This window comes from Plecotus auritus, assembly GCF_963455305.1.
Source record: "Plecotus auritus genome assembly, chromosome: 8".
Lineage (NCBI taxonomy): Eukaryota > Metazoa > Chordata > Mammalia > Chiroptera > Vespertilionidae > Plecotus > Plecotus auritus.
Genome location: NC_137782.1, coordinates 40,455,221 through 40,480,340, shown reverse-complemented (window position 1 = coordinate 40,480,340; position 25,120 = coordinate 40,455,221). Strand labels below are relative to the sequence as shown.

Sequence of the window (25,120 nt, the reverse complement as noted above, 5' to 3'; positions counted from 1 at the left end):
GGGACTTGCCTTGAGGTCCTCAGTCAAGCCCCGCTAGGTAGGGGGGGGGGGCAGCCTCAGGTCCCCCAGCCCGGCACCAGGACGGGGGAACAGCCTCAGGTCTCCTGTCAAGCCCCATAGCAGGGGGGTGTAGCTTCAGGTCCCCCCTGGGCGGGGGGAGCAGCCTGAGTTCCCCCAACCCAGCACTGGGGGTGCACCTTGGGGTCCCCTGTCAAGCCCTGCCAGGCAGGGGGGCACAGCCTCAGGTCCCCTGGCTTGGTGCTGGGGCGGGGGGCGTGGCCTGAGGTCCCCTGTCAAGCCCCACGGGGCAGGGGAGGGCTAGCCTCAGGTCCCTGCTGATTGCTTGTTAAGGCTCCTTATGGGAACTTGGCCTCAACTGTGGGTACAGCCATCTTTGTGACAGAGTGATGGTTAATTAGCATATTCCCTCTTTATTAGATAGGATTGCTTTTTATTGCTTCATAAAATGTGTGTATATATTTGTGTGTGTGTGTATATATATATATACATACTAGTATATGCACACATATATGCATATATATATATACATACTAGTATATGCATATATGTGTGTGTGAAATATATATGTTTGAAATAGAGTAGAAGCAAAAAGGAGATACTATTAAGTGTATTTTTCCATTTTCTTGTTTTTCAAGTTTTGTGTGTTAGTTATTAGATATAAAAATAATGTAATTTACCTTTCCCTACAACTGAGTACATTTTTTAAATTATAGTTTTTCTTTTTTCCCCCACCAACAGTTAACCATGTGACCTAGCACCTTGTGGAATCGTGTGGGATGCTACCTGATAACAAGGCTTCTTTAACCATGCAGAACAGACAGGCTGTTCATTTGACACAATATCACAGGCTTCAGGGTTAAGATTGCTGTTATTCTGTCCATGCTTTGGCACAAAAGCACACCAACGGTTTTTTTTGTTTGTTTGTTTTTTGTTTCTGTTTTTTTTTTTTTATTGCGGGTTTGCCTACAGGTAGATTAGATTAATTATTACTATGTAATGCAACTACAATTGGTGAAAAGCTTAGCTAGATATATATATTTTAAAAAGGTGCTGCCTTTTTGAATTTCTAAGAAAATGCCTGTCAATCATGATAGAACACAGTTTCCTCAGATGAGTAAGAGGAAGGGACTTTCACTTTTAAGTGGAATGGCCATCACTATCAAGATCAGCTCATGGAAGGAGTAAAGAAAATATCTCAAAATGAGACAACTGCAATTTTTTTTAATGACTTCAGTTTTTGTGCTCTTGCAAGACTATACAAAACTATTTTAAGAAAGCAGTGACTTCACTTGACTTCAGTGCCCTCACTGTAGAATTTAAAAGCCTTATTGTTGATTGCCGTGGTGGACTTAATGGAGAATAAGTATCTTACATTATGCTTTACAAAATACTGTATGTGTTTCAGCAAATTTGTAGATTGGTGAATGGGAGAAGGCAAAAAATATTACACTTAATCTATGCATTTTTGCCAAGCCATATTGAGTTATTTTACTACTAGAGACTTTAGGAATTAACTGTAAAAAAGAACCAAGTTTAAAAACATTTTGTGGGGTACATCATTTCTGTAATTGTATAATGTATTTCTTTGTGGTTTTAAGTGATAAAGACATTAAGTTAACAAACATATAAGAAATGTATGCACTGTTTGAAATGTAAATTATTCTTAGAACACTTCAATGAGCGTTGCATTGAGCTTTTAGTGCCTTAATTTGAGAGAATTATTTTACTGCCATGTCTAAATATAGAAGTTTCAAAAAACATATTTTCAAAAAATTATGTCAGTGAGTTTTTCATTGATATTTGGTTTAATTTTAAATATTTAGAGGTTTGTTGGACTTTCATAAATTAAGTACAATCTTTGCATCAAACTACCTGCTAAAATAATGAATGACTTTATAAAACTGCAAAACATGTAGAAGGTTGCACCAATATAAAAGAAAATTATGGCAATACATCTGTGATGTTTTCCAGTTAACATAGGAATTACCAGATAAATACTGATAAACTCTTGTGCAATAGCAAGAGTAGATTTGTATGGGCAGTATGATTTATTGTTTATTTTTTTAACCAAATACCTCCTCAGTAATTTATAATGGCTTTGCAGTAATGTGTATCAAATAAGCACTGGAAAACTGATTCGTCTCTAGGATGATATGCATGTTTCAAGTGGTATTGAAAGCCGCACTGATGGATATGTAATAATAAACATATCTGTTATTAATATGCTAATGACTCTGTGCTCATTTAATGAGAAATAAAAGTAATTTATGGATGGATACCTTTAATAATGACTGTATGGTGTTTTCTCCTGCCTGAAATGAAATCATGCTATAAACTAGTTTCTGACTATGTACTAAGGTTTGTTCAATTCCACAATTAGATTAAAGTGAGTTTTTAAAAGATAGAACCTGTTTGGGTTCTAAAAGAAGAATGGCTACAGTTGAAATGAAAAGTTAACTAATGTCTTTGTAGGGGTGGAGAACCTTATTTCTGCCAAGGGTATCATTCGCAGGCTATACAAAATTATCAACTGAAAAATTAGCCTGCTGTATTTGGTCAAACATTTAATTAACTCACCCCAATGCCTTGGCAGGGCCAGACCAAATGATTTGGCAGGCGTTTCACAGCTCTCGGGCCAGACATTCCCCATCCCTGGTCTATTGGGAGACCATTTTACCTGGATCTCTTACATTTCTCATATCTTATGGTCAGAGAGAGACTCTGGCAGCCTTTTTTCCAGAATCTTTACCAAGGAGTTCTGCATAGTGAACAACCACGGAAGATATCGTGTCTCCTCAAGAGGAAGGCAGGTATGTCTACCATCCGGTATATTAAAGATAATGTTCCCTCCAGATCTGCAAAAGTTGGGCAGATTTGCTTGAATTCTTTACAAAAGATTCAGGTACCCTAAACTTGGGGTTCCTCGGCTGTGATGTAAACCCACGGTATGTTCAGGCACCCACCTGAGCCACTTTGCATTGCTCCCATGGGACTTGGGGGGCAAGGGGAATTGACAAGAACATGAAGCTCATGCTGCTTGTACTGTTAGTGTAAAAGTTGTTTGGCTGTGATCCAGGAGTCTCATGTCTTTTGCCAGGATCCATGAAATGTTGGCAGGCTAACTTTGGTTTGTAAGTACAGTTAAATCTCAGACTCTTCATTGTTCTTGACAATGTCCTTACTATCGTCTGAGAACCATTCACCAAATGTAATAAAAATGTATTTTTTATTAATATTTAGAGAGAGAGAGAAACATCCATTTGTCGCTCCACATTTGTTACACATTCATTGGTTGCTTCTTATATGTGCTCCAACCTGGGATCAAACCCACAACCTTGGCGTATTGGGATGATGGTCTCACCAATTGAGCTGCCCGGCCAGTTTGTGTCCTATTTAGAAATCTGCCTATTCTGCAGGGTCATGAAGATGATTCTGTGTTAGTTTCTGGAAGCGTTATTGTTTAAACTTGCACATTTAGATCTACAATCCATATGGAATTCATTTGTGTGTATGTGTGATGTAGAGGTTAAAGATTTTTTTTTTTTTCTCCATGTGGATATCCAATTGATCCTGCAGTATCTATCAAAAAGACAATTCATCCTGAATCATAAATCAGGTGACCAATCTATTTCTCTATTCTTGCCAATATTACACTGTTTTAATTACTGTAGCTTTATAAGATTTTACTAGAGGCCCGGTGCATGAAATTCCTCAGCCCAGCCTGCACCCTCTCCAATCTGGGACCCCTCTCACAATCCAGGACTGCTGGCTCCCAACTACTCACCTGCCTGCCAGCCTGATCAACCACTAACCACTCCCCTACCAGCCTGATCGATGCCTAACTGCTCCCCTGCCAGCCTGATTTCCCCTAACTGCCCTCCCCTGCTGATCTGGTCTCCCCTAACTGCCCTCCCCTGCTGGCCTGGTCCCCCCCAACTGCCTCCCCCTGCAGGCCAGGTTGCTCCCAATTGCCATCCCCTGCAGGCTTGGTTCCCCCCTAACTGCCCTCCCCTGCCAGCCCAGTCACCCCTAACTGTCCTCCCCTGCCGGCCTGGTCGCCCCTAACTGCCCTCCCCTGCAGGGCTCGTCCCCCCCAACTGTGCTCCTCTGCAGGCCTGGGTCCCACCCAACTGCCCTACTCTGCCGGCCCAATCACCCCTAACTGTCTTCCCCTGCAGGCCTGATTGTCCCCAACTGCCCTCCCTTTCAGGCCTGGTCCCTTCCAACTGCCCTCCCCTGCTGACCTGATCGCCCACAACTGCCCTCTCCTGTCGGCCATATTGTGGCGGCCATCTTGTGTCCACATGGGGGCAGCCATCTTGTGTGTTGGAGTGACAATTTGCATATTACCTTTTTATTATATAGGATATTTGTGGTGTAAGTTCTCCAACTTCACAGTTCTTCCAGATTGACTTGACTGTTCTTGCCTTTTACATTCCTATATAAGTTTTCAAAACATGTTAATTTCTACCAAAGAAAGAGAAAGACTTCTAGGCTTATAATTGGGATTGCATTCAATCTGTTGATCAATCTGGGGGGAATTGACATCTTTACAGTTTTGTTTTCCAATCTATGAGTATGGTAAGTTACTACATAGAAATAAAACTGACATATTTGCAAATGACATAATTGTGTATGTAGAAGTCTAAAGTCACAAAGTGCTAGAATTAAGTGAATTTTCAAAGGCCTCTGGATACAAAATAATATACTGAATTACGTTGTTTTCCTGTTTACTGGCAACAATTGGAAAGGGAAACTTTTTATTTTTATTTTTTTAATTTAATAAATCTTTATTGTTCAGATTATTACAATTGTTTCTTCTTTTTTCCCCCATAGCTCCCCTCCACCTGGTTCCCACCCCACCCTCTGCCCTTACCTACCCCGCACTGTCCTCATCCATAGGTGTAAGATTTTTGTCCAGTCTCTTCCTGCACCCCCCACACCCCTTTCCCCCTGAGAATTGTCAGTCCACTCTCTTTCTATGCCTCTGATTCTATTATATTCACCAGTTTATTCTGTTCATCAGATTTTTTATTCACTTGATTTTTAGATTCACTTGTTGGTAGGTATGTATTTGTTGTTCATAATTTTTATCTTTACCTTTTTCTTCTTTTTCCTCTTCTTAAAGAATACCTTTCAGCATTTCATATAATACTGGTTTGGTGGTGATGAACTCCTTTAGCTTTTTCTTGTCTGTGAAGCTCTTTATCTGACCTTCAATTCTGAATGATAGCTTTGCTGGGTAGAATAATCTTGGTTGTAGGTTCTTGCTCTTCATCACTTTGAATATTTCTTGCCACTCCCTTCTGGCCTGCATAGTTTCTGTTGAGAAATCAGCTGACAATCGTATGGGTGCTCCCTTGTAGGTAATTAACTGTTTTTCTCTTGCTGCTTTTAATATTCTCTCTTTGTCTTTTGCTCTTGGCATTTTAATTATGATGTGTCTTGGTGTGGTCCTCTTTGGATTCCTTTTGTTTGGGGTTCTCTGCACTTCCTGGACTTGTAAGTCTATTTCTTTCACCAGGTGGGGGAAGTTTTCTGTCATTATTTCTTCAAATAGGTTTTCAGTATCTTGCTCTCACTCTTCTTCTGGCACCCCCATAATTCTGATGTTGGTACGCTTGAGGTTGTCCCATAGGCTCCTTACACTATCTTCAAATTTTTGGATTCTTTTTCTTTTTGCTTTTCCGGCTGAGTGTTTTTTGCTTCTTTCTATTTCAAATCTTTGACTTGATTCTTGCGGTCCTCTAGTCTGCTGTTGGGTCTCTGTATATATTTTTTATTTCAGTCAGTGTATGTTTAATTTCTAGTTGGTCCTTTTTCATATCCTCAAGGGTCTCACTAAATTTATCAGCCTTTTCTAGGAAATTCTTGAAAAACCTTATAACCGTGGTTTTGAACTCTATATCCAGTTGTTTGCGTTCCTCCATTTCTTTCATTTGTGATCTGTTTCTTTGTCTCCGCATTTTCGCTGCTTCCCTGAGTTGGTGGAGTAGCTTTGTGTGGTAGGTGTCCTCTAGGGCACAGTGGCTCAGCCTCCCCAGTTACCTGAGGTGGACACTCTTGGTGAACCCTTTGTGGACTGTGTGCTCAGCCTTGTTGTAGTTAAGTCTTGATTGTTGTTGGTATCATTGGGAGGAATTGACCTCCAGGCCAATTGGCTGTGAGGATCAGCTGTGTCTACACTGGGAGAACTTCTGTGCTGGAGACACCATTATGGGACAAGACTTGCAAAATTGCAAAAGCCTCTGTGCTCAGCTTGGATGGGGTGGAGTTTCAGGGTGGAGACGACAGCCTTGGCTTCCCGTCAGCCCTGCCCTATGAGGCCCCTGGGTCTCAGTGTCCCTTGGTAATCGCTGCAAGCACCTCTGAGAGAAAGCTGCCCTCGAGTTTCGCCCGTTGCCAGACAGTCCAGTTTCTTCCCGAATGAGTCTGGGTTCCCCGAAACTCATCCGGAACTGGAGTTCAGCGCAGTCAGGAGCCTCTGTCTCCCTCCCTCTTTAGCAAGCCAGCTGCGCACTCAGCCGCCCGTGCATTCAGCAGTCAGTCCTCTCTGCGCACGCGCGCACCTCCGGACCTCTGCCTTCCGCAGCTCCCGAGTCTCAGTGTGCTTTCTCTTTTCCTGACAGTTCAGATTCCCCCCGAATGAATCTGGTTTCCCAGAGTCTCGCCTGGAACTGGAGTTCAGCGCAGTCGGGAGCTTCCGTCTCCCTCCCGCTTTAGGAAGCCAGCCACGCACTCAGCCGCCCGTGCATTTAGCCGCCCGTGCTCTCCGTGCGCATGTCTCCGTACCTCAGCCTTTTGCAGCTCCTCTGAGTCTCAATGTGCTTTCCTCTTTCCTTCTAATTGTAGTATTTCCACTCAGCCATCTTTCCTGTGGTTCTGGATGGTGTCTGTTTTGTCTTTTAGTTGTAGTTTTGAAATTGTTGTGCGAGGCAGCAGTTTAGGTGTTTACCTATGCCGCCACCTTGGTTTCTCTCCGGAAAGGGAAACTTTTTAATGATACAATTTACAATGAAATAAACAAAATTCACTGAAAGATGTGTACAATATCCACTAAGAAAATTGTGAAACATTCAGAAAAATTAAAGACCTACATACATGTAAATAATTTTTTTTTTAGGTAGAGCATTTTCACATAAAATTACTAAAGTAAATGGGTATATTCTAAGGACCTAATGAGATTTTTGCCTTTTTTTAAAATAATACCTATATATTTTTTATTGATTTCAGAGAGGAAAGGAGATGGGGAGAGAGATTGAAACATCAATGAGAGAGAATCATTGATTGGCTGCCTCTTGTACACCCCCAACTGGGGATCGAGCCCACAATCAGGGCATGTACCCTTGACCGTAATAGAACCCAGGATCCTTTGCCCCAGGCCGATGCTCTACCCACTGGCCAAATCGGCCAGGGCAGAACCTTTCTTTTTAATTTACACTTGGAAATGTTAATCACATTGTTTTATATTTATGATTTTTACTGAACAAATCACTTTCTAGTTGAATAATATGTGTGCATAAAGCTGTACTCAGTGCTTTAGGTATGTTTATTCCAACCTTTTATCCTTTTTAAAAATTTTATATATTGATTTGGGGGGGAGAGAGAGAAACATCAGTTTGTTGCTCCATTTATTTATGCATTCATTGGTTGCTTCTTGTATGTGCCCTGATCTAGGATCGAACCTGAAACCTTGGCATAGCAGGATAACCCTCTAACCAACTGAGCTACCCATCCAGGGCTCCCACTCTTTTCTGCTTTTAACATTTTTTTTATAACAAGCTCTATGCTCATTGTAAGAAGTTGAAGAATTACAAAAGTACAAATGGTAATTGAAGGCTGCCCTAAACCCCACCCCACCCTACCAGTTCCTTAATAACCAATATTAACAGTTCAGTGTGTTTGCTAATGAATTATTTCCAAAGTATATATAACTTAGATTTTTGTGAGGATAGGGGAAAACAAATACTAATTCTACTTCACACATACAAATTCTGTTTTTCAAATGGCTTTTTTTGAATTGTTATATCAGAAATAAAATATGACATTTTTCTCAAGCTATTGTTTCCCATAAAGTACTTTGAGATACTAGAGATATGGGGTGAAGGGTGGGATGAAAATGTTTAGAAATAGACCATATAATTCAAAATTCTTGAATAGAGTAATAGTTGTTTAATCCTATACATATAGTTCCTTTTAGGTTTTCTTTTTTTTTTTCCACCCCACCCAAGGATATGTTTAGTGATTTTAGAGAGAGAGGAACATCGATGGGTGCCTTCCATGCACACCCAGGGACTAAACCTGAAACCTAGTTATGTACGCTGACTGGGAGTTGAGCCCAAAACCTTTTGGTATATGGGACAACGATCCAATTGAGCTACCAGCCAGGGCGCTTGTAGGTTTTCAAAAGTTACTATACAGGCTGATTTGGCCATTAAATTGAATACAGTAGTTTATTTTCATCTCTATCGGGGTAGAAACTAGCATTTATTTAGACTAATTAAGATAAGTCTACAACTTACAGCAAAAATGTATTTTTAGGCCCTGGCCAGTGTTGCTAAATGGTTAGAGCATGGGTCCTGAGCACCAGAGGGCCATGAATTAATCCTAGTCAAGGGTATGTACTTGGGTTGCAGGTTTGATCCCCAGCCTCGATTGGAGTGCTTATGGAAGACAACCAATTGATGTCTCTCACATAAATGTTTCTCCCTTACTCTTTCCCTCTCTCTCTCTTCTTCTTCCTCCTTCCCTCCCCCTCTGTCTAAAAATCAGTGGAAAAAATATCCTAGGTGAGGATTAACAACAGCAACAACAAAAATAATATTAGCCTAGCTGAGTAAAAGGAAATATTCTGGATCTTCTCCTTTGGCTAAATGGATGCTTCTTAGATCTGCTCCTCATTACATCTGGTCAAGATGTCATTAATTCTATATGATGTAAGCCCTGGTAAAACATTTGCTAACTTAACTCAGACCCAATATTCATTCAAAACATCTCGGTTAACAAGGACCATCTGAAATTAGGGATAAATGAGGTCAAGTATTTAACTACCAAAAGAAAAAAAAGAAAACCTCAAAAATTATTTCTTTACTGCATTATTACCATGAAATACCTCAAGATCGAAACTCTTAAGCATGTTTCAGCCCTAACCGGTTTGGCTCAGTGGATAGAGTGTCGGCCTGCAGACTCAAGGGTCCCAGGTTCGATTCTGGTCAAGGGCATGTACCTGGGTTGCGGGCACATCCCCAGTGGGGAGTGTGCAGGAGGCAGCTGATCGATGTTTCTCTCTCGTCGATGGTTCTAACTATCTCTCTCCCTTCCTCTCTGTAAAAAAATCAATAAAAAAAAAAAATATATATATATATATATATATATATATATATATATATAAAGAATGTTTCAAAGATAACATGACTTCATTGAGCTTTATAAAAGTACTAGTGGCCCGGTGCATGAAATTTTTTTTAAAATATATTTTATTGATTTTTTTACAGAGAGGAAGGAAGAGGGATAGAGAGTTAGAAACATCGATGAGAGAGAAACATCGATCAGCTGCCTCCTGCACACCTCCCACTGGGGATGTGCCCGCAACCAAGTTACATGCCCTTGACCGGAATCGAACCTGGGACCCTTCAGTCCGCAGGCCGACGCTCTATCCACTGAGCCAAACCGGTTTTGGCGCGGTGCACGAAATTTGTGCAGTGGGGGGAGGGGTGTCCCTCAACCCAGCCTGCACCCTCTCCAATCTGGGACCCCTTGGGCGATGTCCGACTGCATCCCTTTCACAATCTGGGACCGCTGGCTCCTAACCACTCACCTGCCTGCCTGCCTGATTGCCCCTAACCACTCTGCCTGCTGGCCTACTTGCCCCCGACTCCCCCCTCCTGCTGGCCTGCTCGTCCCCAACTGCCCCCCACCCCCACTGGCCTGCTCGCCCCCAACTGTCCCCTCTGCTGGCCTGCTCGCCCCCAACTGCCCTCCCCTGCCGGCCTGATCACCCCTAACCGCCTCTGCTTTGTCCCCACCACCATGGCTTTGTCCAGAAGGACGTCCGGAAGGTCTCCTGGTCTAATTAGCATATTACCTTTTATTAGTATAGATTTTATTTAATTCTCACTAATAACTATGAAATAGGTATTACCATCTCTGGTTTATAGATGAGGAGACACTTTAAAATGTTTTATCCTCTTTTCTAGATCACACAGCTATAAATCTCAATTTTCCATCTGGGATATGAAAGTTAACCCAGCTTTGAAGGAAAATAGTCATAAATCTTGATTCTTTCCTTACTAGACTTTTATAAGTTTCACATATTATAACCTATTATTTAGGGGGGGAAACTTGGATTTCATTGCCACAGTATGGAAAAATGCCTGTTGGGTTTCTAAGCTTTATAGTAGGCCAAGATATAAATATAAAGGAAAATTCATCAAATGCAAAGTAACACAAATACAGTAATGGGTGTCATTTATTTTTACTGGATTGAAAGCCTCTCATTAATTGAATACACTTCATGAAGGAACTATTAAGTAAATTATGAGCCTTATGCACTCTAAAGATTATTTCTCCATCATTTAACAGGAACTTTATTTGCTAACATTTATCTCTAGACATTGTTTAGTTGGATACATATTATATTGTACATTTTCATTATTTCATAATGAAGCTAATATTTGCTTTTTTACATCCCTACTTCAGAACATGGCACATAAAATTGCCCACAATCAGTAATTCATCCTTTATAATGCCCTTTGAAATACTTATCTCTATTTTTATTGGCCTCGGGTGTATTAATTACATGTGTTCAGTACATTCTTTTAGAATCTAGAGTGTAATTACAATTAGATTTTACACCTAATTACAAACACAATTTATTATAATTGCTTCAAGTGTTACCTTCTGTCTACAGGGTATTTTTAACTGTTTTTCCAATTTCTGATGGAATTTATATAACCACATATTTTTTATGTCTCAGGATTTCACAGCTTCCACCCAAACATCAGCCTCACTTTTAGAAATCGTAATTTCTTATTTCAACTATAACTTCTTTCACATAAAATCACTTCAGGCGTGATAAAACTTCCTGTTGCTGAATTTTTATATATGCAGCTCCTTTATGATTTTGGCACTATTTCAGCATATTTTTCTACTATTAAGTAATACAGTTGACAATCAGTTTTAGGAAAACTTGGAGGGAAAAAAATCATTGCATGACTTTTTGCATTAATACAATGCTAGCTCAGCCTTAGTCATTATTACATTACCATTACCTCCACTCTATGTTATATATGTAGAACAAATCAAGCCTTTATGAATGTGGTTTAGAATCTTCAAGGTCTGTATAACCACCTTACTACAGTTTTGCTTAGTCACCATACAGCATTAGTCAGGAGAGCTGGATTATGCAGTAGTATCAAATAATCCCCTAAATCTCAATGGCTTATGGAAACAAAGGTTTTTCTCCCACAGCTGCAGCTTTGTTCCACATGCTATTCATTCTATGAACCCAGCTGATGGAGCAGCCTCTGTTTGTATTACCACTGATCATCATGGCAAAGGAAAACAAAACATGGTGACTCAGGAACTAACGCTCAAGGCTTCTGCCTAGACATCACTTACATTCACATCTCATGGCCAGAGCAAGTCATAAGGCCAAGCCCGCCATCAAGGAAGCAAGAATACATAATATTCTGATAAACAAAGGCAAGAATTATTGGGGAACAATGATATATCATACCACAATTATTTTCTTTTTCTTTGGCCAACGAATCAAAGCTTTTATACATGATCACCTCAAATAAATACCCAGGTTTTACTGAAAGTGGTTTGACTTACCTTCTATTTTCCTTCTATTTAGTATAATTTTTTTCCGGTCATGGCACATGCCAGGTTGTGGGCTCAATCTCCAGTGGGGGTGTGTGCAGTAGGCAACCGATCAATGATTCTCATCACTGATGTTTCTATTTCTCCCTCTCCCTTTCTCTCTGATATCAATAAAAATATTTTTCAAAAGAAATTGTTTACATGATTAAAGGCAATACAGGATCAGGAGCTGAGGTTGAAAGTGATTCAAGAATGTCTCACTCATTCCATAGTAATGGTACTGTAAGACTTGCCTAATATCAACATCTTTTTAAAAAATATATATTTTATTGATTTTTTTACAGAGAGGAAGGGAGAGGGATAGAGAGTTAGACACATCAATGAGAGAGAAACATCGATCAGCTGCCTCCTGCACACCCCGCACTGGGGATATGCCTGCAACCAAGGTACATGCCCTTGACCAGAATCGAACCCGGGACCCTTCAGTCCACAGGCCGACGCTCTATCCACTGAGCCAAACTGGTTAGGGCTAATATCAATATCTTTGAATGCAACATGTTTTTGACCAATTTTACATGATTTTGTACAGTATTAGTGAAGCTTTGGAGTCATTCTAGTCTCTTTTGATGGCAAGGCCAAAGATATTACAGGGGTTATTTATGGTTTTATCACCCAACATCTATTTTCCTTTTTTGTTTCAGCATCCTAATTTTGGGGGATAGGAGTGGGAGGAACTTCCCTTCTGCTTGTGTTCTGTTTGACTGTCAATCAAGGTGATTCCTCTGATTGTGTCATGATTTTTGTTATACCAGTAGTGATGATTAATTTTATGTGTCAGCTTAACTGAGCCATAGGATGCCTAGACATCTGGCCAAACATTATTCTGTGAGGATGTTTCTGCATGAGATCAACATTGAGTCTGTAGACTGAGAAATGTGGGTTGCCCTCTCAAATGTGCATGGGCCTCATGCAATCAGTTGAAGACCTGGATTGAACAAAAAGGCTGAGTAAGAAGGAATTCCTCCTGCCTGGCTGCATGAGCTGGGACATTAGTCGTTCCTGGCCTTCAGACTCAAACTGAAATATCAGCTCTTCTAGATCACAAGCCTGCTAACTTTCAAAGGAAAATTATGCCATCAGCTCTCCTGAGTCTCCAACTTGGTGGCTGTGGATCTTGGGAATTCTCAGCCTCCATAATTGCATGAGCTAATTTCTTTTATAATATATATGGGGAGTAGAAAACCAATTTTAATGATGTCCAAAAAATGGCAAACCAACAGCTCTAGAATACAGCACATTTTGTAGTATGAAACAAGTTACCTGGCTTTTCTAAAGATCAATGGCATGGAAATAAAGGAAGGGAAGGAGAAGGGAAAGCTGCTTTATTTTAAAAGACTTGGGTGTCACAACAACCCATTGTAATATGAATCTCATCTGGATCCTGAATCTAGAAAACAAAACAAAACAGACAAAAAACAGGTGTGATAATGACATTGTGGTTATATGATAAAATAATCCATATATATATTTTTATTGATTTCAGAGAGGAAGGGAGAGAGAGATAGAAACATCAATGATGAGAATCATTGATTGGCCGCTTCCTGCACGCCCCCCACTGGGGATTGAGTTGCCCCCTACTGGGGATTGAGTTGCAACCTAGGCTTGTGCCCTTGACAGGAATCGAACCAGGGGCCCTTCAGTCCGCAGGCTGACGCTCTATCCACTGAACCAAACCGGCTAGGGCAGTGGTCGGCAAACTGCGGCTCGGCTCGTGAGCCACATGCAGCTCGCGAGCCGCGGTTTGCCGCTCTGTTGACTAATGAGTTTGCCGACCACAGGGCTAGGGCAATCCATATATTTTTAGAGATATTTAACTGAGGCTCTTGAGCAAAGAAAGAGGGGGAAGGGCAAATGAGGCAATTAGGCAAAACTTAAGAATTTTTGTTAAATCTAGAAACTGGTAATATAGACTTTCAGTGTATTAATTCCAAAAGAGAGATTAGGCAATATTTAAAACTAAGTCCTTAGTTCAAAGTCTTACCCCTTGTAATGAGAAGGATAAATTAAAATAAATACATATCCAGACATATAACAATGAAACTGGATAATATTTTAGTTTTTTATTGATTTTAGGGAGAGATAGAAACATCAATGGTAAGAGAGAATAATTAATTGGCTGCCTCCTACACACCCCACACTGGGGATCAAGCCCACAACCCAGGCATGTGCCCAGATCAGGAATCGAACCGTGACCTCCTGGTTCATAGGTCGATGCTCAACCACTGGTCCACACCAGTTGGGAGAAGTAGGAATGGAAAGGGGAGAAAGATATCCCATAATAAGCTACATCCTCATATTTTACAATGGTATTCAATAGATATTGTGTAACTTGATAAATTAACAAATAGAGTTATAAGAATATTATTTAGAATTGTGAAGGTGATCCCCAGGAGCCCTAAATCACAAAGGGTTCAAGTCAACTGCCTGTGAGAAGTGGGATTGGGGGTGGGATGGGCAGATATAGCTTTTTCTTTAAATATCTTCCTGTTACTGTTTGAATTTTAAACCTGTACATGTATTACTTTTCTCTAATTTTAAAGATAGAAAACATTAAAATGGCCCTTCTGCCTTGACTCACTGGGATCCCTATAAAAGAATTCTTGACTTAGATAAGATCTTTGCTTTGGAATGAGACATCATCTGGGATAGTCTAGCACATGGAAATGTCAATATTACTTTTCTTGTAGGTGATGTCTAGAGACTTTACGAAGATAGAAAACCCCTACATTTTTAAACGTATTTTTTTTTTAAAATATATTTTATTGATTTTTTACAGAGAGGAAGGAAGAGGGACAGAGAGCTAGAAACATAGATGAGAGAGAAACATCGATCAGCTGCCTCCTGCACACCCCCTACTGGGGATGTGCCCGCAACCAAGGTACATGCCCTTGACCGGAATCGAACCTGGGACCCTTCAGTCCGCAGGCTGACGCTCTATCCACTGAGCCAAACCGGTTTTGGCACCCCTACATTTTTTATCCTGGCACTCAGGCTCTCTATAATCATGTCCCACATTAGCCATCCTACATTATCTATTGCCACAGCTTGCACATGTCCTCTGCTCTATTCTAGCTAGTCTCCTTCCCATCATTCACATGCATAGTTATTACTTACTTTAATATTTCTCTACATTTTCTGGCAAACTATGAGCTCCTGCAATGCAGGGTCCATGAATAGACAATCAATAAATAATTGTTTTGCTTTTTTTTTCTCTCTAAGACCTTCCTGCCTTCCACTTGCTTCCATTTCTTTTTCTTTGAATTCCTATCACCAACACCAGCAATCCATTATTCAGCAAATAGATAGGGTATTTACTTCATGCTGGGCCTGTGCAGGCCTAGCAGATACAGAAATGAACAAGATATGAAGTAGATAATACACATAGTGATCTAATTAAAATTACTGTATAAAAGTTCTTCAGAGTACAACATAGTCCTGAAATTGTCTAATTAATTAACCATGAAATATTTCTGAAGGAGGCACAAAGAATTTTCATAGTTTAGATGAAAAGATAGAATATATCTACTATATACATATATAAAAAAGACAGTAAATATTAAATGTTAAATAAATGATTTAAAAAAAGCAATTGCTTAAAGAGACAGACAAATCTGTTGTTTGTAAGGTAGAAATGTGCCATGGAGGTGAGATGTAAGTGGAGAGAAAATGGGGAGAACTTGATTCTAAAGTAGGAGTGGGGGAACAAAAATGGAAGGCAAACAAGCATAGCAATTCAAGCATCACTGAATTTAATTGAAGTGTAAGTTAGTATAGATAGGTAAATATTAGGCCGGAACCGTTTATTTCTGTCCAATTGTGGAAATTTTTGTTTCTGAAAGAAATTTTTTGAGGGTGAGAATTACAAATCATTTACTTCTGTTTTGGGTTCATTAATTAGAACTTCTGGAATTGAATTTAGCCTAGAAGGTAGATGTTTAAACATATAAGAGTACCTGGTATTCATTCTGCTCTAGATCAGCTCTATTTGGTCATTATTCCTTACATATATGCACTCATCTAGCTATTTAAATTTTAGAACATTGAGAGCACTCAGCAACAGATATTATAATTTTCCTTTTACGGATCAAAAAAACAAACAAACAAAAACAACCTCTAAGCAACCAGGAGTTTTGTCACTTATGTTAGGAAAACTTTATAAGCTTGAACATTACTTACAGGAGTCCAACATTTGTTTGGCAGAGACAGCTGGTTTTCCACCAAAATCCATTGCCTCCCTCTTGCATAAAATAGAGTTTAAGCTTGAATCCCTCTGCTCTGTTAGAGACCACATTTCCTGAACTTCCATGCAGGGAGGCCAGGAACTGTTTTCACCAATGAGCTGTGAATGGAAGTGATTTGTTTCACATCCTTTCCATTCCTTTTGCTGAAAAGGAAATTGCTACCCTGTAATTTCCTCCCTTCTATTTCTTCTTCCTGTGGGCTAAAACCCAGATAGTCCTGCAGCCCATCTTCAACCAACTCCCTTAATGACTTGCTGCTCAAAAGGGTGATTTTTGCCCTAGTTAGTTTTGCTCAGTGGATAGAGCTTAGGACTTTGGACTGGAGGATCTAGGGTTCAATTCTGGTCAAGGGAACGTAGCTTGGTTGCAGGCTCTGGGCCCTGGGGGGAGGGAGTATGAGGCAACCAATTAATGTGTCTCTCTCACATCAATGTTTCTGTCTCTCCCTCTCCCACTCTCTCTAAAAATCAATGGAAAAAATATCCTCGGGTGAGGATTTTTCTAAAAAAAAAAAAAAGGGTGCTTTCCTGAGAACTTAGTATCTTAGACATCATCCCAGACCTGCTGATTCAGAATCTGAATTTTAACAAGGTCCTAGGTGATTCACATTCACGTTAAACTTGAAAAGAACTGCTTTAGGGAATGTTGGCCTTTGAATGACCTCATGTAGCAGAGCTATTGCTTTCCCCCACTCATCCATAACTTGTTAGCAATTGAATATTTTTAGCAATTGAATTTTGATGTCTATTATAGCAGCATAGCATTCACCCTAATATAATTTGCCTTATCTCTTGACTGAAAACTAAGTTATGCATTTATTTAGGAAATGCTTATTGAACACATTTTATAGGTGAAGTACTGTTCCAGGCCCCCTCCCCACCCACAGTTCAGTTTGGAAATATTATATACTAGAGGCCCAGCGCGCGAAATCGCGCGAGACCCATCAATGCACCTCCTGGTTACCAGTTGTTTGGTCATTCTGGCGTTCCTGCATTCTGGCCACTGGCTTTTTATAATACAGATTACACATAAAATATTATACATATTTACACATATTTAAATAGTTTGGAATATACATAACATATATATATATATACATAATATTTGGGAATATAAATTCCCAAATTATTTAAGGCTGTTTTTTTTCCCTCCAAGAGTTTATAATTTAGTAGAGGAAAAAAGACATAGGAATATTAAAATTATAGGTGCTATAAGAAAGCATAGTCAATATTTGGTGGTTTTTTAAAAATATATATTTTTATTGATTTCAGAAAGGAAGAGAGAGATAGAAACATCAATGATGAGAGAATCATTGATTGTCTGCCTCCTACACACCCTCTACTGGGGATCGAACCTGCAACCTGGGCATGTGCCGTTGACCAGAATCGAACCCGGGACCATTCAGTTGCAGGCTGACGCTCTATCCACTGAGCCAAACTAGCTAGGGCTTTGCTGTTTTTTTTTTTTTGTTTTGTTTTTTAATAGCAAAGGTGGAAATTTATTGAAGAACAAGTACAGACTCCCATGTGGGGAGTGGGAAAGAGTCCTGTTTCTTTTCTTTGTCTGTTTTGTTTTTTTATACCTATTGCAGAATAATGTTACTCCAAAGATGCCCATGTCCTAATCTCCTGAACCTGTAAATATACCACCTTCTATGCAAAGGGTCTTTGCAGATATAATCAAGTACGAATTTAAGGTGAGAAAAGTATCCTGGATTATCCAGGTGGGGCCAAATGTAATCAAGATGGAGGCAAAGGATCAGAGTCCGTGCAGGAGCTTTGAGGATGGAAGCAGAGGCTGGAGTAGTGCCATTGCTGGAATAGGCCATGAGACAAGGAACTTGGGCAGCCTCTAGGTTCTGGAAATAGGTAAGGAATGAATTCTACATAGAGCCTCTAGAAAGGGCGAAGTCTTGCCAACTCCTTAAGGTTAAGACCATTCTTGGACTTCTGTAGGCCAGAACTGTAAAATGATAAATTTGTGTTGTTTCAGGCCACTAAGTTTATAGTAATTGTTACAGTAGCCATAGGAAACTAATACATAGCCCTTCCCTTTTGGGCAGCTCACCCCCTATACCCCAATGTGTCTGAGTGGGAGGCAGAACCAGGCATTCCTTTCCTCATCATTGGCCAATTATATATTCTTGTTCGGGCTATGGAATCTTGAGGGTATGAGGTAGACACAGAATTAGAAATTACTCATGGAGGTGATGGCAGGAGTGGCCAGACGGTTTCTGTGACATGACTGTCCATGTTCCCTGGTGCCCATATCCCTTGGTTCCTATACAATATCTAAGCTTGGTTTGCTGCTTTTCCTATTGATTCTGTTAGCTTACCCTATATTCTGCCAATCAATTTCTTCTCTGGTTTCTGTTGTTTATAGCCAAGAGCTTTGACTAATTCAGAGACCCATGTAGTTAGTGTGGACATATTTCAGTATTCCTATTAGATTCTCAGTTTTATGAAGGCAGAACTTTTGTTTGATTCATCTTTGTATCCACAGTTTCTGTATTGAGTATCTTGCACTCAATATATACTTATTAAATAAGAGAAGCAAACAGCTACAATGTAATGCTACTTGATAGAAAAGGATAATTGCAGGAGTAGGCTTTAAGTGTATATGAGAGAGCATTAAATGGAGACTTTAAAGTTGGATACAACTTCTGTTGACCAGATGATGAGGGGGCATTCTAATCAATAAACCGTAGGTAATTCACTTTCTGATATTTAGCCTTTTTTACACTTAATCTATTTATTTGCATTTAGGTTAAGATATTACCAATATATTAATTATTTAAAGAAGTCAACCTTAAGCAGAAGATTCTATCCATTAGACACATGTAGACCAGGTCTTAGCAGCGTATGGTATGTGGGGCAAGGTTGCTATCATCAGTAACTCTCGCTGACATTGAGGAAGGCCAGTTATGTAAATTTTCTTTTATGCTTTCTTTCAGTTATTAGCAATACTCCACACCCTCACTTTGCCCCATTTATCTTAAATTCAGATCCCTATGTCCCCCATTGAGTCTAGAAGTTAGTTGCACCAAAAGGGAAGGGGTGTGTTTAAAACAAACTTGGTCATATTTATTTTTGCCACAAAAATCCTTAAAGGGAGGGCTAGCTATTTTCATTAAGTAAACAGACCGATTTGAGGGGTGGAGCAAGGGCTCTCTCAGTTCTACTACTGGCTACATTAACAACAAAAATCCCCGGCTTCTACCTACCCACCGTTTTGTAAAAGCGGGCAAAGACTTTTTTAAAAAGCCGCAAGAATATCAAGTTCCCACTCCACCAGCGGCCAGGTTGGGCGGGGCCAAGCCCACGTGGCCGGCGGGCGCGGGGCGGTGGCGTGCAGTGCGCAGGCGCCCCGCTGAGTGGCGCAGGGGCAGCGAGCCCACGCTCCGCTCCGCCGTCTCCCCGGCCTACGCCTCTCCCTGCCTCCTTCCCACCGCGCCGGTTCTCCACCCTCCAGGCCCCGCCTCACTGCTCGGCTCCTCGCCTCCTCTCGCTCAGCCGGCGAACTGCGTGTTGCTGCGTCATCGCTAGTGGCCGGTTTGAATGAGGCTCTTGTCGCACCCGAGCTGCCGCCAACCCCGCGCCGCCCTCTCGCCTGCTGCCACAGCTTCTTCGTGTCCCTTTCCCTTCGCCGCCCTTGCCAGGCCCAGCCGTCCTGTGCCGCTGCCTCCCCGCACACCGCGCCATGCCGCTGTACTCCGGTGAGCTCCCCTCTCGCCTCTTGCCCCGCGGTCCTCGCCAGCGCTAGGCCTGTCAGTAGGCCTGGCCTGCGGGGCGGACGCCCGGCTGAGCCCGGCCGGGGGTGGCTGCGGCGTGGAGTGGAGCTGGCCTCTCTCTCTCTCCATGCCCGTCGCGCCCTGCAACGCGAGGGAGCGCTGTCTGCCCAGGGCCGCCTGGTGGGTGAGGTGGGAGCGGGAGTGGAGATGGGGAAGCTGGAGCGTCGGCCTCTGGGAGTGGTGACTCTGCAGAATAGTTTCTGTCGCTGTCCTAGTGAGCGGGGACAGGTGAGGGTGTGTCCTGGGGCCCCCGGACCAGGCTGGGGGTGCCGTGGGATTTCCTCGTGCTCCTCGGTGGTGGCTGTGGAAGGGGGCGCCGAGGAGGGAATCCTGAAGTAAGGGAGGGATGGAGGGACCTGAGATGGAAGATTAGCCTTCACCATTCATGGGGTTTCCCTTCGCTTACCCCTTGCTGCCGTTGCAAAACCCCCTCTTTTGTACCAATTTCTGTTTTGTTCTAAAGCAGATTGCGACTTACTGTGTTGTTGTTTCTTTAACTTCGTTTTTACTTCATCAAACGTATTGAGTTTCAATGTCCGAAGCATGGTGTTAGCTTTGTGAGGTAGATGAGTATGGTACACCTATCCGCGGGCATCATTTCCTTTTGATTGGCGTTTGACGGATTTTTGCCTGATGGGAGTCTAAGGGATTGGTCGGTGATCAAATTTTTAATTAATGGACCTTCCTGTTTCCTAATCTGATTCAAAATGGCAGCTAAGATGTACGTGTTGGCTTCAGTTGACTATGGATGTGTGTGATTCGTTGACCATACCTGACTATCATAATTCCTTTATTGAAGATTCAGCATTTTCGAAGAATGACATGCAACAAAAAAGTAATGTTTTAACATTGAGGTGGATTCTTGATCTAGATTCTTCAATTGAATGCTTTAGTAGTGATTGCTCAAGCTATTTCTATAATTATTAGCAGTAGAATAATTACACAATAATTAACAGTAGAACAATACTTGAAATATTACATTTATGCAATATAGAGTTGAGGGAGCATTAATGTTGATAAATCCCACCGTAGGTTAATACTGAAACACACACGTAGATACATATACAACAAAACCAACCCCTCTCTTTTGTTTCCCTAAAAATATGCCTATATTCACCAAACTGTGGATCTTAAAAATCGAGTTCCTTCTTAAATATTTAATCAAACTTTTCCTTATTTCCAAAATGGAAGAATTGTAGTCGATTTCTAAGGTTTCTGCCTTTGATATCTCTATATTGAGAATCTGTATTTCCAGGTTCTGCAAAAAGCCCTATATTAAAACGAGAACATTTTAAGTACTGTTTCATAAGTTTTGGTAGAAAATTAAGTATCCAGATTTTTATATAGTTAAGGTAAGTGCCATAAAATTCAGTGACCACCTGTGTGCCTGGCACAAAGCTGGTGTTTTTGTACATGTAGCTTTGTTTCAATCTGCAACATAATCCTGAGATGCTGGTATAATTCTTCTTTATGGGTTAGCAAAAAAGTTTAACTTGCCCATGTGACACAGCTAAGTACATTTCAGATAGGTTCCTCTTAGATATTGTTTTGGTTTCGTCCTATGTTTTGCTTGTACTATTATGTTTTTAGCTTATCTCAGTGTTTACAGTTGTACCCTCTTCAATTTCCCTGCTGCTGCTAGCATAATCTCATGTTCAAACCAGACCGAAGTTGCCTTTATGAAAACCTTTCAGAGATTGCACATTTTCTATGACATAAAACCTGTATGTTTTAGCATAATTTATGTTATCTTCCTTGACTTGATCCTTGGCCAGCTTCCAGTTTCAGCTGATTCTGCTTCACTCTGGGAATTATATACCATGCTGCTTTATGTTTTTCTTGTCTTTTCCAGGAATGCTTTTATTTTTTCTATTTCTCTAATACCTAATTTATCTTTGAGTCTTAGCTTGATAGTGATAAAAAATTGATAGTGAAAACACTAAGTTATCACTTCCTCTAGGGAATTCTTCCTTGCTCATGAAGCATTCTCCTGTGCTCCTGTAGCATTTATAATACTTATATTATTTATTTTAACCTTTTCTTCTCCATTTCTCCCTTGTTAGACTATAAATAAATTTCATAGAGTCTTCCCTAATGCTTGTTACTGGGCTTATCATTGAATGAATGCTGAATACATTAATTGAATTGATGAAAGAATTGGTATTTGGAGTCAGGGTCAGTTTTTCATATTCTGATTTTAGTAGTTGGAAATCAGACAGCTGATAATTGTGAGATTCTTGATTTAACTAGGTATAAAGTTTTTAGTGGAAACAAACTATATCCTTGAGTTTATTTATTTTTACATATTTCAAAAATTAGCTATTTTATGAGACTAATAGAAAGTTTTTTATTGGCTGATTGAAATTTTTTTATTATGGTAAAGTATATGTAACATAAAATGTTTAAGTGTACAGTTTTTGGCATTCAGTACATTCACATTGTTGTGTAGTCATCAGCACTAACCACCTCCCAAACTTTTTCATGTTTCTAAACTGAAACCGTTTCATTGAACAATATACTCCCTTTTTCTGTTTCCTCCATTCTACTTTCTGCCTCTGAATTTGACTACTCTAGTACCTCATATAAGTGGAATCATACAATAATTGCCCTTTTGTGTCTGCCTTATTTCGCTTAGTATATAATGTCTCCAAGATTTATCCATGTTGTACCGTGTGTAAGAATTTCATTACTTTTTAAGGCCGATAATATTCATTGTGGATATATGCCATATTTTGTTCACCCATTTATCTGTTGATGGACACTTAGGTTGCTCCCATCTTTTGGCTATTGTGAATAATGCTGGGTATAAAATACCAGTTTCAGTCCCTGCTTTACGTACTTTTTGGTGTACACCTAGAAGTAGAATTACTGGATCATACGGTAATTCTATGTTTAATTTTGTTAGGTACTGCTATACGTTTTTCCACAATGCCTGCACCATTTTATAGTCTTATTAGCAATGACAACGGTTCCAATTTTCACCACATTATTTTCTAAATGGATATTTGAATGGCTGTGAAGTAGGATTTCAATATTTTTTAGTGATTTAATTATATTTTTATATCTAAAGAAATATAGAATTCTTAATATTTGACCATCTTGTGCTCAGGAACCACACTTTTCAATTCTTAGAATTCAGAATCTGTATTCCTTAACTTGTTTTAAATATGCTTTTATCTCCCCAATTTTTTTTCTCTCCAATCACCTTTCAAAAACCTCTCTCCTCTCTATTCCAACAGTATGTAGATTTTAATGACTTCTTAATTAAATACATTTTGAAGTCTGAATCTTATTCTGGGAAATATTTCAATGTGATCATATTTTGTAGAAATTATTGATACAGGATTCCGAAGACTTGAATATTTACTAACTAGTCTTTTTGACATTAGTAAGTCAACCAACTTCTCTAACTGTTGGTTTCCTTATTTATCAAATGAGAAGTTGGGTTAGATCCAGTTAAATTTTGTTCAGGACCTACTGCATTTAGGTCACTTCTGATTTAGTTTAGGCATTATGAACATAAAAAGATGAACGACATAGTTTGGCTTTCAAGAACTAGCCTTCGTCTCAATGTGAAGTCCTGTTATTTTGTAAATGAAAACAATAAATTACGGTTTTGTTTGCAGTTACCGTGAAGTGGGGAAAAGAGAAATTTGAAGGTGTAGAATTGAATACTGATGAACCTCCAATGGTGTTCAAGGCTCAGCTTTTTGCACTGACTGGAGTCCAGCCATCCAGACAGAAAGTTATGGTGAAAGGAGGAACATTGAAGGTAAAACTTAGTCCATATTTTCATTATATACTACTAGAGGCCCGGTGCACAAAATTCATGCACTCGGGGCGGGGGCGGGGGGGCCCTTAGCCTGTCCTTCGCTCTCTTGCAGTCCAGGAGCCCTCACGGGATGTCTGACTGATGGCTGTAAGGCAGTAGTCAGACATCTTAGTTGCTGCCACCGCTGCTGCGCCCGGATTCTGGCTGAGCGGCGCTCCCCCCACCCCCTTGTGGTCTGTGTGCGTCGTAGTGAGCATTCGATCTGCCAGTCAGTCGATTTGCATATTAGCCTTTTATTAATAGGATTATTATATAATTAGTGGAATGTAGCATATGAGGTTTTTTTATTCGGTGAGTATGTAGTTAAGGGATTATAACTATTTTATTCATGTTAGTGTAAGGAGGAACATTGTAGCCATTTCAAACATTATATTATAAAAGCATCACTAAATATTTTATTTTCAAATGCACTATATTAATGAATACCTCTGTGGGTCAAGGGAGTCAGTTCAAGCCCTGGTTTTGAAATACTGGAAAACTGTTAATTTTTTCCTGTGGCCTTTCTTGCATCCTACCCATTAAAAAAGAACTTCATTCTCTTAAGAGTAATTGCTTTCTAACACTTATCTGGAGGTGGGAGAGAAAAAGTTTTGTTTAAAAAAATAGAGAATTAAATTTTTTCAACTTCCTTGGAATGATTACATTGACTACAGTTAAGAGTCCAAGCTTACTAGCATCATTGATGAAGGGCCACAAAAAAGATGCAAAGGTATTTTCTTCATTGTTGTTTATAATACTGTATAAGTATAGTTTTAAAAACATACTTCAAGAGTTATATATGAAATGCTAAAGAGCTATAGAGATAAGGGCTGGCTACCCCTGTTAGCTGGGCAGTAAAACAGATGTTGGTGAAGAAACATTATTTTCCCTCCAAGTTGCAGTATGAACTTTTAGTCATTGACTAGAGGCCTGGTGTACGAAATTCATGCACTCGGGGCGGGGGGATGGGGGGTCCCTCAGCCCGGCCTGTGCCCTCTCCCAGTCAGGGAGCCCTTAGGGGATGTCTGACTGACGGCTTAGGCCTGCTCCCATGGGAGCCGTCAGTCAGACATCCTTAGCGCTGCTGCGGAGGCAGGAGAGGTTCCTGCCACCGCCACTGTGCTTGCCAGCCATGAGCCCGGCTTCTGGCTGAGCAGCACTCCCCCTGTGGGAGTGCACTGACCACCAGGGGGCAGCTCCTGCATTGAGCGTCTGCCCCCTGGTGGTATGTGCGCGTCATAGTGACCAGTCGTTCTGCCGTTCGGTCGATTTGCTTATTAGCCTTTTATTATATAGGATAACCTAATTTCTGCTGAGCTGTGTGCAGGCATACCTCAGAGATATTGCTGGTTTGGTTCCAAACCACTGCAGTAA

General features: G+C 40.5%; 2 protein-coding genes across 8 annotated transcripts in view; both read left to right on the top strand.

Annotated features, from left to right (window-relative positions):
• Positions 1 to 2,372, top strand: part of ROCK1 (Rho associated coiled-coil containing protein kinase 1) — a 144,409-nt gene extending 142,037 nt beyond the window's left edge. For 5 of the 7 annotated variants that reach the window (XM_080686181.1, XM_080686179.1, XM_080686180.1 and 2 more), the window contains one exon: positions 760 to 2,372. In XM_080686181.1, coding sequence (XP_080542307.1) covers positions 760 to 763 — 4 coding nt within the window. In that variant the 3' untranslated portion in view covers positions 764 to 2,372. The remainder of the gene's footprint in view (positions 1 to 759) is intronic. The other 2 variants (XR_013961521.1, XR_013961522.1) reach the window with 1 other exon arrangement.
• Positions 2,373 to 19,476: 17,104 nt separating this feature from the next.
• Positions 19,477 to 25,120, top strand: part of USP14 (ubiquitin specific peptidase 14) — a 44,006-nt gene continuing 38,362 nt past the window's right edge. Inside the window, exons 1-2 of the mRNA XM_080686177.1 lie at positions 19,477 to 19,860; positions 23,562 to 23,707. Coding sequence (XP_080542303.1) covers positions 19,845 to 19,860; positions 23,562 to 23,707 — 162 coding nt within the window. The 5' untranslated portion in view covers positions 19,477 to 19,844. The remainder of the gene's footprint in view (positions 19,861 to 23,561; positions 23,708 to 25,120) is intronic.